General features: G+C 38.1%; 1 protein-coding gene across 4 annotated transcripts in view; it reads left to right on the top strand.

Moving 5' to 3' along the window:
- The window catches only part of SDCBP (syndecan binding protein), a 45,746-nt gene that overhangs the window by 19,099 nt on the left and 9,030 nt on the right, over positions 1–17,617 (top strand). For all 4 annotated transcript variants that reach the window (XM_080801193.1, XM_080801194.1, XM_080801192.1 and 1 more), the window contains exons 2-4: positions 7,627–7,692; positions 12,639–12,717; positions 13,877–13,986. In XM_080801193.1, coding sequence (XP_080657319.1) covers positions 7,642–7,692; positions 12,639–12,717; positions 13,877–13,986 — 240 coding nt within the window. In that variant the 5' untranslated portion in view covers positions 7,627–7,641. The remainder of the gene's footprint in view (positions 1–7,626; positions 7,693–12,638; positions 12,718–13,876; positions 13,987–17,617) is intronic.

Raw genomic sequence — 17,617 nt, 5'->3', positions numbered from 1 at the left:
TAGGATATATACCCAGTAGTGCAATCACTGGGTCATAGGGTCGCTCTATTTTCAGTTTTTTGAGGAACCTGCACACTGTTTTCCAGAGTGGTTGCACCAGCTTGCATTCCCACCAGCAGTGTAGGAGGGTTCCCCTGTCTCCGCATCCTCACCAGCATCTGTCATTTCTTGACTTGTTCATTTTAGCCATTCTGACTGGTGTGAGGTGGTATCTCATTGTGGTTTTGATTTGTATTTCCCTGATGCCCAGTGATGTGGAGCACTTTTTCATGTGTCTGTTGGCCATCTGGATGTCTTCTTTGCAGAAATATCTGTTCATGTCCTCTGCCCATTTCTTCATTGGATTATTTGTTCTTTGGGTGTTGAGTTTGATAAGCTCTTTATAGATTTTGGATACTAGCCCTTTATCTGATATGTCGTTTGCAAATAACTTCTCCCATTCTGTCAGTTGTCTTTTGGTTTTGTTAACTGTTTCCTTTGCTGTGCAAAAGCTTTTGATCTTGATGAAATCCCAATAGTTCATTTTTGCCCTTGCTTCTGTTGCCTTTGGCGATGTTCCTAGGAAGAAGTTGCTGCGGTTGAGGTCTAAGAGGTTGCTGCCTGCATTCTCCTCAAGGATTTTGATGGATTCCTTTCTCACATTGTCCTTCATCCATTTTGAGTCTATTTTCGTGTGTGGTGTAAGAAAATAGTCCAATTTCATTTTTCTGCATGTGGCTGTCCAATTTTCCCAGCACCATTTGTTGAAGAGGCTGTCTTTTTTCCACTGGACATTCCTTCCTGCTTTGTTGAAGATTAGTTGACCATAGAGTTGAGGGTCTATTTCTGGGCTCTCTATTCTGTTCCATTGATCTATATGTCTGTTTTTGTGCCAGTACCATACTGTCTTGAAGATGACAGCTTTGTAATGGAGCTTGAAGTCTGGAATTGTGATGCCACCAACTTTGGCTTTCTTTTTCAGTATCCCTTTGGCTATTTGAGGTCTTTTCTGGTTCCATATAAATTTTAGGATTATTTTTTCTATTTCTTTGAAAAAAATGGATGGGATTTTGATAGAGATTGCATTAAATGTGTAGATTCCTTTAGGTAGAATAGACATTTTCACAATATTTGTTCTTCCAATCCATGAGCATGGAATATTTTTCCATTTCTTTGTGTCTTCCTCAATTTCTTTCATGAGTACTTGATAGTTTTCTGAGTATAGATTCTTTGCCTCTTTGGTTCGATTTATTCCTAGGTATCTTATGGTTTGGGGTGCGATTGTAAATGGGACTGACTCCTCAATTTCTCTTTCTTCTGTCTTGTTGTTAGTGTAAAGAAATGCGACTGATTTCTGTGCATTGACTTTATATCCTGACACTTTACTGAATTCCTGTACAAGTTCTAGCAGTTTTGGAGTGGAGCCTTTTGGGTTTTCCACATATAGTATCATATCACATGCAAAGAGTGATAGTTTGACTTATTCTTTGCCAATTTGCATGCCTTTAATTTCTTTTTGTTGTCTGATTGCTGAGGCTAGGACTTCTAGTACAATGTTGAACAGCAGTGGTGATAATGGACATCCGTGCCGTGTTCCTGACCTTTGCGGAAAAGATTTCAGTTTTTCTCCATTGAGAATGATATTTGCAGTGGGTTTTTCATAGATGGCTTTGATAATATTGAGGTATGTGCCTTCTATCCCTACACTTTGAAGAGTTTTTATCAGGAAGGGTTGTTGCACTTTGTCAAATGCTTTTTCAGCATCTATTGAGAGTATCATATGGTTCTTATTCTTTCTTTTATTAATGTATTGTATCACATTGATGGATTTGCGGATGTTGAACCAACCTTGCAGCCCTGAAATAAATCCCACTTGGTCGTGGTGAATAATCCTTTTAATGTACTGTTGGATCCTATTGGCCAGTATTTTGGTGAGAATTTTTGCATCTGTGTTCATCAAGGATATTGGTCTGTAATTCTCTTTTTTGGTGGGATCCTTGTCTGGTTTTGGGATCAAGGTGATGCTGGCCTCATAAAATGAGTTTGGAAGTTTTCCGTCCATTTCTATTTTTTGGAACAGTTTCAGGAGAATAGGAATTAATTCTTCTTTAAATGCTTGGTAGAATTCCCCTGGGAAGCTGTCTGGTCCTGGACTTTTGTTTGTTTGGAGATTTTTGATGACTGTTTCAATCTCCTTACTGGTTATGGGTCTGTTCAGGTTATCTATTTCTTCCTGGTTCAGTTGTCGTAGTTTATATGTCTCTAGAAATGTATCTGTTTCTTCCAGGTTGTCAATTTTGTTGGCGTAGAGTTGCTTGTAGTATGTTCTTATAATTGTTTGTATTTCTTTGGTGTTGGTTGTGATCTCTCCTCTTTCATTCATGATTTTATTTATTTGGGTCCTGTCTCTTTTCTTTTTGATAAGTCTGGCCGGGGGTTTGTCAATCTTATTAATTCTTTCAAAGAACCAGCTCCTAGTTTCGTTGATTTGTTCTATTGTTTTTTTAGTTTCTATTTCATTGATTTCTGCTCTGATCTTTATGATTTCTCTTCTCCTGCTGGGTTTAGGCTTTCTTTGTTGTTCTCTCTCCAGCTCCTTTAGGTGTAGGGTTAGGTTGTGTATTTGAGACCTTTCTTGTTTCTTGAGAAAGGCTTGCACCACTATATATTTTCCTCTCAGGACTGCCTTTGTTGTGTCTCACAGATTTTGAACCGTTGTGTTTTCATTATCTTTTGTTTCCATGAATTTTTTCAATTCTTCTTTAATTTCCTGGTTGACCCATTCATTCTTTAGAAGGATGCTCCTTAGTCTCCATGTATTTGCGTTCTTTCCAAATTTCCCCTTGTAACTGAGTTCTAGCTTCAGAGCATTGTGGTCTGAAAATATGCAGGGAATGATCTCAATCTTTTGATACCGGTTGAGACCTGATTTATGACCAGGATGTGGTCTATTCTGGAGAATGTTCCATGTGCACTAGAGAAGAATGTATATTCTGTTGCTTTGGGATGGAATGTTCTGAATAGATCTGTGATGTCCATCTGGTCCAGTGTGTCATTTAAGGCCTTTATTTCCTTATTGATCTTTTGCTTAGATGATCTGTCCATTTCAGTGAGGGGAGTGTTAAAGTCCCCTGCTATTATTGTATTACTGTCGATGTATTTCTTTGATTTTGTTATTAATTGGCTTATATAGTTGGCTGCTCCCATGTTAGGGGCATAGATATTTAAGATTGTTAGGTCTTCTTGTCGGACAGACCCTTTGAGTATGATATAGTGTCCTTCCTCATCTCTTATTATAGTCTTTGGCTTAAAATCTAATTGATCTGATATAAGGATTGCCACCCAGCTTTCTTCTGATGTCCATTAGCATGGTACATTGTTTTCCACCCCCTCACTTTAAATCTGGAGGTGTCTTTGGGTCTAAAATGAGTTTCTTGTAGGCAGCATATTGATGGGTTTTGTTTTTTTATCCATTTTGATACCCTGTGTCTTTTGATTGGGGCATTTAGCCCATTAACATTCAGGGTAACTATTGAGAGATATGAATTTAGTGCCATTGTATTGCCTGTAAGGTGACTGTTACTGTATATTGTCTCTGTTTCTTTCTGATCTACTCCTTTTAGGGTCTCTCTTTGCTTAGAGGACCCCTTTCAATATTTCCTGTAGAGCTGGTTTGGTGTTTGCAAATTCTTTCAGCTTTTGTTTGTCCTGGAAGCTCTTTATCTCTCCTTCTATTTTCAATGATAGCCTAGCCGGATATAGTATTCTTGGCTGCATGTTTTTCTCGTTTAGCGCTCTGAATATGTCATGCCAGTTCTTTCTGGCCTGCCAGGTCTCTGTGGATAGGTCCGCTGCCAATCTAATGTTTTTACCCTTGTATGTTACAGACTTCTTTTCCCGGGCTGCTTTCAGGATTTTCTCTTTGTCGCTAAGACTTGTCAATTTTACAATCAGGTGATGAGGTGTGGACCTATTTTTATTGATTTTGAGGGGCGTTCTTAGCATCTCCTGGATTTTGATGTTTGTTCCCTTTGCGATATTAGGGAAATTCTCTCCAATAATTGTCTCCAATATACCTTCTGCTCCCCTCTCTCTTTCTTCTTCTTCTGGAATCCCAATTATTATAATGTTGTGTCGTGTTATGGTGTCGCTTATCTCTCGAATTCTCTCCTCGTGGTCCAGTATTTGTTTGTCTCTCTATTGCTCAGCTTCTTTATTCTCTGTCATTTGGTCTTCTATGTCACTAATTCTTTCTTCTGCCTCATTTATCCTGGCAGTGAGAGCTTCCATTTTTTATTGCACGTCATTAATAGCTTTTTTGATTTCAACTTGGTTAGATTTTAGTTCTTTTATTTCTCCAGAAAGGGCTTTTATCTCTCCAGAGAGGGTTTCTCTAATCTTCTATGCCTTTTTAGAGCCTGGCTAGAACCTTGAGAATCATCATTCTGAACTCTAGGTCTGTCATGTTACCAATGTCCGTATTGATTAGGTCTCCAGCCTTCGGTACTGCCTCTTGTTCTTTTTTTTGTGGTGAGTTTTTTCGCCTTGTCATTTTGTCCAGATAGGATTTGCTTTCTCCTCCTATAGAATTCTGCTGTTCTTGGTGAGTGAAGTTGGTCTTGGCTGCGTTTCTTGTTGATCTTCTGGGGGAGGGGCCTGTTGTAGTGATTCTCAAGTGTCTTTGCCACAGGCGGAATTGCACCGCCCTTGCCAGGGGCCGGGCTAAGTAATCCACTCGGGTTTGCTTTTGGGAGCTTTTGTTCCCTGAGCCATTCCGTAGAGTTCCGGAGGACAGGAATGAAGATGGCGGCCTCCCAATCTCTTGGCCCGGAGGAAACAAGAGCTTGGGGTTCCGCTCCTCAGTGCGCCCTCAGAGAAAAGCGCCCAACCGCCCCGTCTCCCTGTCCTGCGGTCGCGCCGGTAGGAAAGCAGTCAATTGCTGGCACTTGGCAAAATGTGCCGGATTGCTTTCGTCTAGGTGGCCTCTGACTGTGCTCGGAGCCCACCCAGCCTGCAACAGGCACAAGGTAACCCCGGGCTGAGAGCTCACTCCTTGGTTTTGTTGCTGTAGCCGGCTTCCCCGCTCTAATACCTGCGAGCTCTGCGGCACTCAGACGCCCCTGGTCCTTCTATGACCCCGCGGGACCTGGGGTTATGCTGACCCCGCCTGGGTTTCCCCTGGTTTAGCCTCTGAAGCGATGTCCCTCCGTGGAGCAGACTTTTAAAAGTCTGTGCTAAAATTTTGTGCTTTGTTGCTCCGCCACTTTCCGGGAGCCGGACCCTCCCACCGCAGTCTATCTTCCTGTCGCTTTGGATTCACTTCTCTGCAGGTCCTACCTTTCAGAAAGTGGTCGATTTTCTGTTTCTGGAATTGTTGCTCTTCTCTTTGACTTCCCGTTGGATTTGTAGGTGTTCACAATGGTTAGATAAGCTCTCTAGCTGATCTCCTGCTACCTGATGTCGTCTCAGCCTGCTACTTCTCCGCCATCTTGACTCCTCCCCCATATTCTGTAATTCTTGATTAAATGTCCAGAATAGGCAAATCGAGAAGCAGAAAGTAGATTTTTAGTTGTCTGGAGCTGGAGGGAGGGTAGAATGGGTAGGCATGGAGTTTTTGGGGGAAGGGTAATGTAAGTGTTCTAATATTAGATGGTAGGGGATGGCTGCACAACTGCAGATCTGTTAAAACTGTAGAATTGTATACTTTAAAAAGGTGAATTTTATGGTGTGCGAAGTATATACATTTTTCCTTAAGATTTTTTTCTTAAGATTTCTTAAGAGTTCTTAAAGATTTATTTATTAAAGAGAGTGAGCATGCTCATGAGTGGGGGGCGGGCAGAGGGAGAGGCAGAGAGAATCTCAAGCATCCTGCACTGAGCTCTGAGCCTCATGTGGGGCCTGATGTCTGGACCCCTGATATCATGACCTGAGCGAAAAGCATGAGTTGGCTGCCTAAGTGACTTTGCCACCCAGGTGCCCCAAAGTATATAAACTTTTTTAAAAAGTACTGTTATTTAGCATTCAGCCAAGAGACAGAGAAACCATATAGTAATTTAAACTGAAAAAATTTAATGTATAGTATTATTAACTATAACATGATTAAAGGAACAAGAATTGTAAAAAGTAGGTAAAGATAACTTTAATGAATACAGGAAAAGCAGATTTAATAAGTATCTACTAACCTCAGGGGTGAGTTAGAGTGTCCCAAGAAGAGGCTACCCTCTTCCCATGCCTGACAGCCCAGGCCTTGTTGGAGAGTGCAGCTGTTGCTCAGTGGATAGTGAAGTTGGTTTCTCATAACCAAACTTAACTGGAAATCTCCCTGTGGAGTGCTTGTGGAAGTTACAGGAAGGTGCTGCACCTTGGAACTTGCTGCACATGAGGAGATGCCTTGCAGGTGGCACCATGCTGAGAAGCTGCTGAACAGTGCTGGGGTTGGTGTTGGTTTTGTGGACTGAAGGAGTGGGTGCTTAAGAAGCTGCTTCCTGCTAGGAGCAAGGTGCTGGAGAAGCAGGTTCTTCAGGAGGCTGGCTGGAGTGGTATACTGGAAACTGGAATGAGAAACCTTTTCCCCTCCAGTGTATCTCCAGCTCTCTACACTGATGAAGCTCAGCCTCCTGCTAGCTGGCCACAGAGCATTATTTAAAGGGCCCAGTTCCATTTGCAGAGCCCCCAGTAATGAGTGGATCTGGAGACAATAGGTAATAAATTGATAGCCAGCTCAAGAACCTCTACAGCTGTGCTGTGCCAGTTTGGTTTATATTGTTTTGTTGGGTTTAAAGAAAGTACCAGATACTCATCTCAGAATTTTCAAATACATATCCTTGTGATACTTTTAGAGAACTTTGTTTTAAATTCTTACATTATTACAAAAGCCAGTGGTCATTAAAAAACACTGAAGAGTATAGAAATGTTTAAAATGTAATAATTTCCATCTTAATTCTCAGTCCTTTATTATCTGTATTATTAATGTGTCCTAAAGATAAAATTACTGTTAATGATTGGTGTATATTGTTTTTTCTAAATACATATATAAGAATATATCTGTGTGTGTGTGTGTATTTCATAGATATGGTCTAGGAGCCCTTATAGGTTTTTGTTCAGATATAATGCTTTCTCATTTACCAAGCACTTATGTAAGCTAGGCAAGTCACATAACTGTTCTATTTGATTTTTTAAACTTTTGAAATTAAGGGACTTTTCCTTGAAGGGAAATTTAAGATCTTCAGTGAATATAGTTTGATAGTAGTAGTAAGGAAGGGGGATGTAGTTTGATAACCAGTAATCAGATTTTAGTATAGGCTAGATGTTCATATTTTTCCATGTTTTGCAATTTAAGTGTTTCTTACCATGTTAAAAATTTATAGATGTTTATATGTTTTGCTGTTTTACACATACTATTTAAATTTCAGGGATGCCTTGGTGGCTCAGTTGGTTAAGCATCTGTCTTGGGCTCAGGTCATGATCCCAAGGTCCTGGGATTCATTTCCACATCTAGCTTCTTGCTCAGCAGGGAGCCTGCTTCTCCCTCTGCCTGCAGCTCTCCCTGCTTGTGTGCATGTGCTCTCTGACAAATAAGATCTTCAAAAAAAATCTTTTTTTTTTTTCAATGAAATTAGAATTACAGGATTTTTTTTTTTTCTTTAGAAAAATCCTGCAAAAATGTCTCTGTACCCATCTCTTGAAGACCTGAAGGTAGACAAAGTTATTCAGGTATGTTCAAGTTATTTATGTACTTTTCTTCAATATATACAGTGTCCTACATTGTGCTTATAGATGAAGTGAAGCAAAGAACTTAAATAGCATATGTATCCATTTTTATATTTATACATTTTTCAGTTTATTGATTGCAGACTAAAATTTACAGAAAAAGCTACAAATTTTTTTTGTCACTGAATTAATGGACATGGGATATTATTTCTTTAAAACTGTACTTAAACTCTTTCAACAAAGATTGATTTTAAGACTAAAATTTAAATTAAATACCACATATTTGAGTTGGTAAAAACACTTCAACTCTCTGGATGGTGATAGTTTTGTTTAAAATTAGTACATTGTTCTTTCAGATAGGACCTATCTTTAAAAATAATTCTTTGCCTTTACTTTGAAGTTTAAAATTACAGAAATGCTCCTTGAAGTATAAAAGCACAATGAAAGTGAAGAAATTTATTTCCTTTTAGGTGTAAGTGGCAGACGGTTCATGTATTCATTCTCTAAATGTCTAAATGTTAGATATTACAGTATTTCTAATTTCATGAAGTCAAAAATTTTTTGTAGTCCTTCAAGTAAATATTAGCTTTGAAAATACATGCTTCTGCTTAAGAAAGTTTGGGAATAGGGGTCAAGTCTGGCTGTTTTGTAAGTTTTTATTCTGTTTAGCTGGGGATAATTTGTAGTACTTCAAAGCTGCTTACACTGAGAATCCTTTTACTTGGGGCCTTGGCCCTAGTGTACTCTAAGTAAGATTTACTTCTTAATAATTATTTAACGGGCATAAAAATTTATTACAAACTTGTGATAAGTCTTAAGCAATGTCAAGTATAAGTGTCTTTTAGGCAAAATGTTGGCCTTTCTAGGGTGAAAACCCCCAGCAATAATAGTGGAATTGTTACATATAGCAGTGATAGGGTAAATATGGGGGGAGATCATGGTGAACACATATTCTACATCATAAGTCCACTGAGGATATTAAAATGTGGTTTGTAAAATCTCTGAAATCTGTTCCTCTGGTAAAGGCTTTGATGCTTCAGTGTTAAGAGGTTTGTTCAGTTACCTTAAATGCTCTATTCTTTCTTCAGTATTTTGTCAGTATTTTTCTCATGGGGTTTTTATTTCTACAGAGTTCATCCGAACACACATACTTTGTTTTTAAAAAGCTTTTATCTAAAATATGTTGCCTTCACGAATAACAAGCCATCAGTATGACATCAGAGCAATAAATAATAATGATTTGCAGACAGATGTGAATGAATGACTAATCTGTTTTCATTCTTTTTTGTTAGTTTTTATAGAATTGAACTATGTAGCATCTGCCTTCAGCTCAGGTTGTGATCTCAGGGTCCTGGGATTGAGCCCCAGTTACACCACAGCAAAGTTGCAGCAGTGAACTGGCAGTTCTCATATTTTGTAAACTATTTTACAAAGGCAATAGGCTGTTGCTTTTAGCATCATAAAATCCCTGAATCTCTATCCATTATGAATTCTTAACAGAAGTTTATGGTAGTTACACCTGTATAAAATAAGCTTTTAAGAAACAGTCATGTAGTGGTATCTGGGTGCCTCAGTCGGTTAAGCGTCTCCCTTCAGCTCAGGTTATGATTCCTGGGATTGAGCCTCCTGGCTCCCTGAGGAGCCTGCTTCTTCCTCTTCCTTTGTCCGCCACTCCCCCTGCTTGTGCTCACACACTCTCTCTCTCTGTCAAATAAATAATAAAATCTTAAAAAGAAACAGTGATGTAACAGAGATCCAGTCTTTACTAGTCTCCTAAGACCGTGAGCATGGCTCCACACACATGCTCTGGCAGTAACTGTGTGCTTCTTGGGGGACCTCATTACTTTTTTTTTTTTTTAAGTACTTTGAGATTCCACGTAGGTCTGAAATAATATGCTACATTTAATGACATACAGTCTTTAATTCCTTGATGTACCATCTTCTTTTCTGTTTTACTTTTATTACAGATTACATAATAAATATATAACTCTTAGAGAGCTTTCTATATATAGTATTCTTCCTTCAGTATTGTTGTACAAGAATAAAAGCCACGAGTGAAAGAATAGAAAATAATAACCAATGTAAAAAAGAACAATTTTTAAAAATTAATGCATTTTATTATTTTTTTATTCTAGAAAGGAGAGTGAGCAGGGGAGAGGCAGAAGTAGAGGGAGAGAGAATCTTAAGCAGACTATACACTGAGTGCAGAGCTGGACTCAGGGCTCGATTTCACAACCCTGAGGTCATGTACAACCTGAGATGAAAGCGAGTCAGGCACTTAACCCACTACATTACCCAGGTGCCTCACTACATTCTATTTTTTTTTTTTTAAGATTTTATTTATTTATTTGACAGAGACACAGCAAGGGAGGGAATACAAGCAAGGGGAGTGGGAGGGGGAGAAGCAGGCTTCCCACTGAGCAGGGAGCCCAATGAGGCTTGATCGCAGGACCCTAGGATCATAACCTGAGCCGAAGGCAGATGCTTAATGACTGAGCCACCAGGCGCCCTACATTCTATTTTTTAAAGCAGTTTTAGGTTCATAGCAAAATTGAATGGAAGGCACAAAGACTTTGCATCTTAATTGCCCCTACCCCAACATATACACACAGTACATCCTCCTCCACTCTTAGTAGTCTCACCTGAGTGGTGCATTTGTTACTGTTGATAACATATATTAACATGTTATTACCACTCAAAGTCGATAGTTGACATTAGGGTTCACTCTTGGTGTTATATACTTGGTGTTGTTTTGACAAATGTATAATGACACATAGACACCATTGTAGTACTGTTTAGAATGTAGTATCATATAGAAGTCTATTACAGAATACTGCCCTAAAATTTCTTGCCTATTTTTCCCTCCCTCTTTATTTATCTCTGGCAACCGCTGATCTTTTTACTCTCTCTGTAGTTTGCCTTTTCCAAAATGTCATACATTTGGAATCATACTATATTCAGGCTTCTCAGATCGGTTTCTTTCACTTGATAATATGCATTGAAGTTTCCTCCATGTCTTTTCATGCCATGATAGTTATTTCCTTTGAGTGAACAGTGGTTCGTTTTTTTTTTTTTTTCCTTAGAGATTATCCAAGAAGTAATCTACTGGCTCCTAGCTCCTTTTAGCTGATATTTGGTGAAAGAACTTTGCAAATTCAGTATACATTGAGTTTGTAAACTGTTATTTAAAATTACAGAGATTTTCATTGCATTTTATTTCAATTTAGAATGTGACAAATTGTAAAACAGTAAATACTTAAGTATGATGTAATACCAAGCATATCAGAACATTTAAAATCCAATGAGGGAAGTAGAATCTAATGCTTTTATAGGCTGTACTTACTTAAATTAAGCATACATCACTCCAAGCATCTTTGGGACTACTCTTGTCATTAATTTCAGGGCTAGGTTAAGGTTTAAGTATAAACTTCATTATGTGATCCACATATTTCCAATTAAGTAAAAAGTGATAATAGAGATTGGCCATACAACCAATCTTGTCTCTAAATGATACATGGCTATTTTAGAAAGTCAGATCTATCCGTATAGGAAAAAGGATTTTGTCCTGGAATACTTACTGAGAGATAGGCTATGAAGGCAGCCTGAGGGGAGTTCCTGGCATACTTGAGCATGAGTAGCATTTTTTTTTTTTTAAAGATTTTATTTATTTATTTGACAGAGATCAGAGTAGACAGAGAGGCAGGCAGAGAGAAGGAAAAGCAGGCTCCCCGCTGAGCTGAGAGCCCTATGAGGGGCTCCATCCCAGGACCCTGAGACCACGACCCGGGCCGAAGGCAGAGGCTTTACCCACTGAGCCACCCAGGCGCCTCATGAGTAGCATTTTGATAAATATATACATTGCAAGACGATTTTGAGAAATTTGTTTTAAAGTTACAAATTACATTATTTTAATCATTCTTTTATGTCAGTGATAAGGTATTTTTCCCTACTTTGTAATTTTTTTTACTTAGTATAGTGTATCCCCTTCTTTTAGTTGCTAAAATGAAGATGAATACTATTTCAGTAGGATATGCTAGAATGGCAAAATATTAACAGCTTAGCAGGTACTTAAATTTTAGGTGTTTTTATGTGTTTTAGGTGTTTTATGTGACTTGTATGAATATGGTAGAGCTTTTTCCTTATGCAAATAAAATATCATTAGACTAGTTAATAAAAAATAATGAAAAATGTAAAATGTGCAGTCATATATTTCACAGTACATTTTGAAAATACGAATTTACTAATTTGTAACAGCACTGTGAAATATTGGCTATATGGGACTTAGTCAAATTTTATGTCCATAGTGTTAAAATATTTAGAATATGAAATGTACTTTAGATTTGCAAATTTTCTTTGAAAAACATATTAAAGTGTTTAAAATTAAACTATTAAATTTTTTAAAAAAATTTATTTCTTTATTTTAGAGAAAGAGCAAGTTCAAGCAGTTGTGGGGAAGGAGCAGAGGGAGAGGGAGAAAGAAAACTTCAGGCAGACTCTGCCCTGAGCAGGAACAGATACAGGACTGGATCTCAGACCCTGAGATAGGACCTCAGTTGAAATCAGGAGTCAGATGCTCAACTGACTGAGCCACCCTGATGCCCCAGAATTAAACGTTATTGAATAAGACTTCAGTGTTTAAGTTTCTTTTTAGAAGTACTAAACTTGGGGCGCCTGGGTGGCTCAGTGGATTGGGCCTCTGCCTTCAGCTCGGGTCATGATCTCAGGGTCCTGGGATGTAGCCCTGCATTGGGCTCTCTGCTCAGCGGGGAGCCTGCTTCCCTCACTCTCTCTCTGCTTGCCTCTCTGTCCACTTGTGATCTCTGGCTGTCAGATAAGTAAATAAAATCTTTAAAAAAAAAAAAAGTGCTAAACTTAACTTACAAATTATATAAGACTTTTAAGTAAGTATATATATAGCATTGTTAGAATTTTCTTCTTTTCTTTTTCAGGCTCAAACTGCCTTTTCTGCAAACCCTGGCAACCCAGCAATTTTGTCTGAAGCTTCTGCTCCCCTCTCTCAAGATGGAAGTAGGTTTATACTTTAGGTTCATTCTTGAACTGAAAATATTTAAGTCTTCTTTTACTGAAATAGGGAATCCAAGGTTTTTTTAACCTGCAGCATAAAATATGTGGTTAAAAGTTCTAGTAAAAGTCAGAAAAAAATGTTTACTTAAAAAAAATAACCCTTTAATCAAGAAAGTGAACTATGAATATGAAGATAGGTTTTTATAACTTAATCAGAATTAAGTGAATTCAGTTCAGTACCAACCCTCATAAGTCCCTAACTTATGACTGATTGATATATGAAGAAACCGTGTATATGAACTGTGCCCCATGCTACTGCTCTTGAACTTCTGAACTGTCCTCCATCATTGTGGGGTGAGGGTGGGTTTTGAAGTTTTCAACCATCTCCTTTGGGGGAGCTTCCCAAATTCTGGAATCTTTATTAGGTCTCCATATACTTCTCATTACGTCAGTTCCTTTTCCTTCTAAGTTTATAGGAATTTAGGACAGAGCCCCTAAATAATATGACTTAAGATAAAAAGCGTATTAAATAGGATTTTATAACTATTTTATAACTAACCAGATATAACTATTGGTAACATTCTTTTAGAAAATTCATTTTAAGTCATAAATCATGTAAAAAAGAACATTTGGAAATAGTACATAACTGTGCTACTAAGTTAAGTACTGTTAATATTTAAATATACTGTTTCCAAGATTTCATTGGAATGTGGTTAACTTTTTTTAAATGGTAAGATACTAAATATAAATACACTTTTACAAGCCTTGAATTTTTTTTTTATTGTAGTTCAGAAGAATCATTTCATAGCAACGTTTATTAAATGAGTTGTAAAGTTGCTGACTTGACAATAAACATTTTAGTCAGATCTGAGGTGGAGAATCAGTGGTATGCTTATGAAATTCCTAATCAAAATGGGTTTATTTTAGGAAAACAGAAAGGCAAGATAATTTATTTGGAAGAATTATTTCCATCTTGACTATTTAAACTTTCTGTATTTCCTATTTCTAATTGCCATTACAGAGATAAGGAGACGATTTTCCAAATTGCTTATTTAGATTCATTCTAGCTTTTATAAAATACATGTAATTTTTTAACACAAATAGAAGCCCATATTAACAACAGTGTTCATTTAAAATATTCTAATTTATTTATTCATATTAGATCTCTATCCTAAATTGTATCCGGAGCTCTCCCAGTACATGGGCCTGAGTTTAAATGAAGAAGAAATCCGTGCAAATATGGCCGTGGTCCCTGGAGCACCAGTTCATGGAGTACGTATACTGTACTTAATTTTGAATTGTATAAAATCATATTTTAGACGTAGACAGAAGCTCTCCTCTTCATGACCAACTCACAGATTTATAACTTTAGCATTGCTCTCTCTTTTCTAGTTTTAGACTGCCTTCTGGATATCACTTCTTAAATGATTTACTTTCTTTTAACCTTTTACCAGTCTTCTAATTTATTAGGAGTTAAAGATTTATTAGGACTAGTCCATTCTCCTTAGTCTTCTGCATTTAGTCAGTTACTAAGACCTAGTGATTCTGTCCTCCCCATGTTTCTTATATTCACTTTATCCATTCCAGTCCTACTGTAACCCTCTTCTGGGTTTCTGTACTTTTAACCTAGATTATCACAGTCATCTCTTAAATTTTCTCTAGTAACTTCTTATAGCAAACAGTACTAAGCTGCTGCGAGGTTAATCTTTCTGAAGTATAGATCTGTCATATCTTTTTTTTTTTTCTCATAATCTTTTAACATTCCAAAGTTTAAAGCTCTCTGTAAAAGACCCCCAAATTCTAGGCTTTTAAATATAATGTATCTCTTAACAGCCTCCTTGTTGGAAGGCCATGGCATTTTTATAGTACTTACTATAAATATAATGAAAACATGAAGGACAGGGTCAATTAGCTATCTTATTGCCATAACCCCAGTGCTTAATATAGTACCTAGTATTTACTTACCAAATATTTATTGAAAACTTGCTTTTATTAGTCAGGGCCCATTTGGTAGACAGTAGGTATGTCAACAGAAATAATTTAAGAAATTAGGCAAAAAGGTTGAAGAATTTAAAAACGCAGGCATGGAAGAGAGATGTAATTGCAGAAAGTCACTGCTCCTTCTAGGACTGGAGTGACACAGGGAAGAATTTGGAGTTTTTAGAACCTAAAAGCTTGGGCAAAGGGCCCCTTGGAGCTGGGCCTCATCACACCTTGGAGGAGTAGACACTGCTGTCAGTACTGGTACCTCTGAGGGGTTGCAAGCAAGGCTGGTTCTGGAAGTGTGGCAGTAAAAGCTGGAGAATGGAATCACCTGCTTCCATCAGGGTTAAGGGTGAGGCCCAGGCAGAGCTGATAGGGTCTGGAAACAAAGAGGAAAGAACAAGGCAGTTGTCCTCCTCCAGGCTTCCAGCCTCCTGTGCTGGATGCTAACCAGACATCTGCTGACAAAGGAATATGTAATTTGCACATATCTTTTGCACAAGCCCCATCATCACCCTGTACAATCTAGGTGGGTTTGGAGCTGACAAACAGTAGCTTAATACACAGCACTGCCTACTCCTTTGACTACTGTCTATATCCACACAGTTTTTAAGTTCAAATGACAGCAATAACTGCATAGTTTCCCTTTAAAAGATGCAATTCTTGGTAAAATTGAGGTTTCAGCCCACTTTCTGTTAAGGGGGACCCTATGGTAACCATTTTAAGCTTTGCTGGTCACACATGGTTTCTGTTGCGTATTCTTTTGTTTTTTTTGTTTGCTTATAATGTTTTAGAAATACAAAAGTAATTTTTAACCCAGGGGTATACAAAACCAAGCCAATTACCTCTGCTATAAAGAAGTACTCCTACCCTTATGCCAAGATGGGGCAGTGCCAGTTATCATAGCCATCTCTGGGCAGTGGCATGTGGTATCAGTTACTGTGCAATATTAATTACCCCTTAGTATTCACATTCCCAGCTGAATATTTTTGATGTAAAGACAAAGTATAAAGTTCACTGCTATAAAAAATTCATGTATTTACAGCTAAGGAGATATGGAGGAACAAAACAATTGTTATTTACAGAAAATATACAGGTACAATCAAAGAAGGTAGTTATGGCTACTGGGATTCTTATTTTGGTAACTGTTCATGAGGCTGTATTTAGTATTATGACTCCCTTTGTCTATTATACATTCTTTATCCCGTTTGCCCTCAAGACCACCTTGAGCTGGTCTTTTCTTAATACCTCCTGGGGTGACCTAAACCATTTTGAAGTGTCAGAATCTCCTTCTGAAGCATCTTGCTTTTTCTTTAGGTTTTATTTTGTTGCTGGTTCTATTAACTGTTTCCATGTAGTGAATTTTTCATTTCACCTACTGTATTTTTCTTCTCTGGATATTTCATCTGGCTTTAAGTCCTTGAGCATACTAAGCAAATTTATAGTAACTGTTTTAAAATCCCAGTTTGCTAATTTTCTGGTCTGTTATTTCTGAATTTGTTAACTGATTTTTCTCTTTATTAGAGATTACATTTTCCTGTTTGTTACATGCCACTAATTCTTTTAAAATCAGAATGGGACACTGAATTTTACATTTTTAGGTGCTAGATTATGTCTTCTTTAAAGAGTGTCAGCACTTGTTCTGGCAAGCAGTTAAGTTACGTGTACATCGGCTTGGTCCTTCCGAGGCTTGATTTTACATGTTGTTAGGGTAGGTCTGAAGCTGCCTTTATTGTAGGGTTATCGTAGCCCCATTACTCAGGATGGGTGTCCCCTTGGGTTCTCTGCTGAAGGCCCTGGGTGTTCAGTGAGCACATCGCTTTTGCTGATAGGACCTTGGATGTCTCCCAACCCTGTGTGATCTGCAGGAAGGTTCAGCTTATAGCTTCCTGCATGTACTTTGCCTGGCCTCTGGAGCTTTACCTCACAGATACAGAGATTAGTATTTAGCAGAGAGTTCAAGGAGACCTGAATATAGATTTCTGGAGCTTTTTCTCTGTATAGCTTAGCTCTCTCCTTTATGGGACTCATCCCTGAACATTCTTGCTGTTTCACTAGCTGCTTTAGCCTTCCTGATTTTTGTCTCCTCAGCTTAGAAGAGCACAGTGCTCTGCTTGAGATTTGTACTTCTGTGTTCCAGTCCAGATAGTGGTCTGGGTAGAAGGCCAGGCGATGAAAGGGCTCACCTCACGTTTCTTTTCTGTCAGGAATTACTGCCCTACCTTGCCTAATACCCAATGTTCAAAAATTGTTGCCTTCTATTTTTCCAAATTTTTAGTTATTTATAGCAGGAGAGTAAGCCGGGCTCCATTATGACTATAAGCAGAAGTCTGTTCCTGTTTTTAATTAATTTTACTGTTGAATATGGAAGACCTAAAAGGCACCTCAGAGAACCTCCAGGATTCCAAACATAGTCTAGAATCCATTATCTTTTTTTTTAAATATTTATTATTTTTAAAAATTTCTTTTCAGTTTTGTGCAGTGGCAGTATCCTAGCCAATGAGGTTTATCTGAGGCGCGATTATTGCTAATTGAAAAATTTCTTTTCACTGTAGCAGTATTCATTGTTTTTGCACCACACCCAGTGCTCCATGCAATATGTGCCCTCCCCAATACCCACCACCTGATTCCCCCAACCTCCCACCCCCTCACCCCTTCAAAACCCTCAGGTTGTTTTTCAGTGTCCATAGTCTCTCATGGCTCTCCTCCCCTTCCAATTTCCCTCAACTCCCTTCTCCTCTCCATCTCCCCATGTCCTCCATGTTATTTGTTATGCTCCACAAATAAGTGAAACCATATGATAATTGGCTCTCTCTGCTTGACTTATTTCACTCAGCATAATCTCTTCCAGTCCCGTCCATGTTGCTACAAAAGTTGGGTATTCATCCTTTCTGATGGAGGCATAATACTCCATAGTGTA

This window comes from Martes martes, assembly GCF_963455335.1.
Source record: "Martes martes genome assembly, chromosome: 4".
Taxonomy (NCBI): Eukaryota; Metazoa; Chordata; class Mammalia; order Carnivora; family Mustelidae; genus Martes; species Martes martes.
This window is presented reverse-complemented; position numbering and strand designations above follow the sequence as displayed.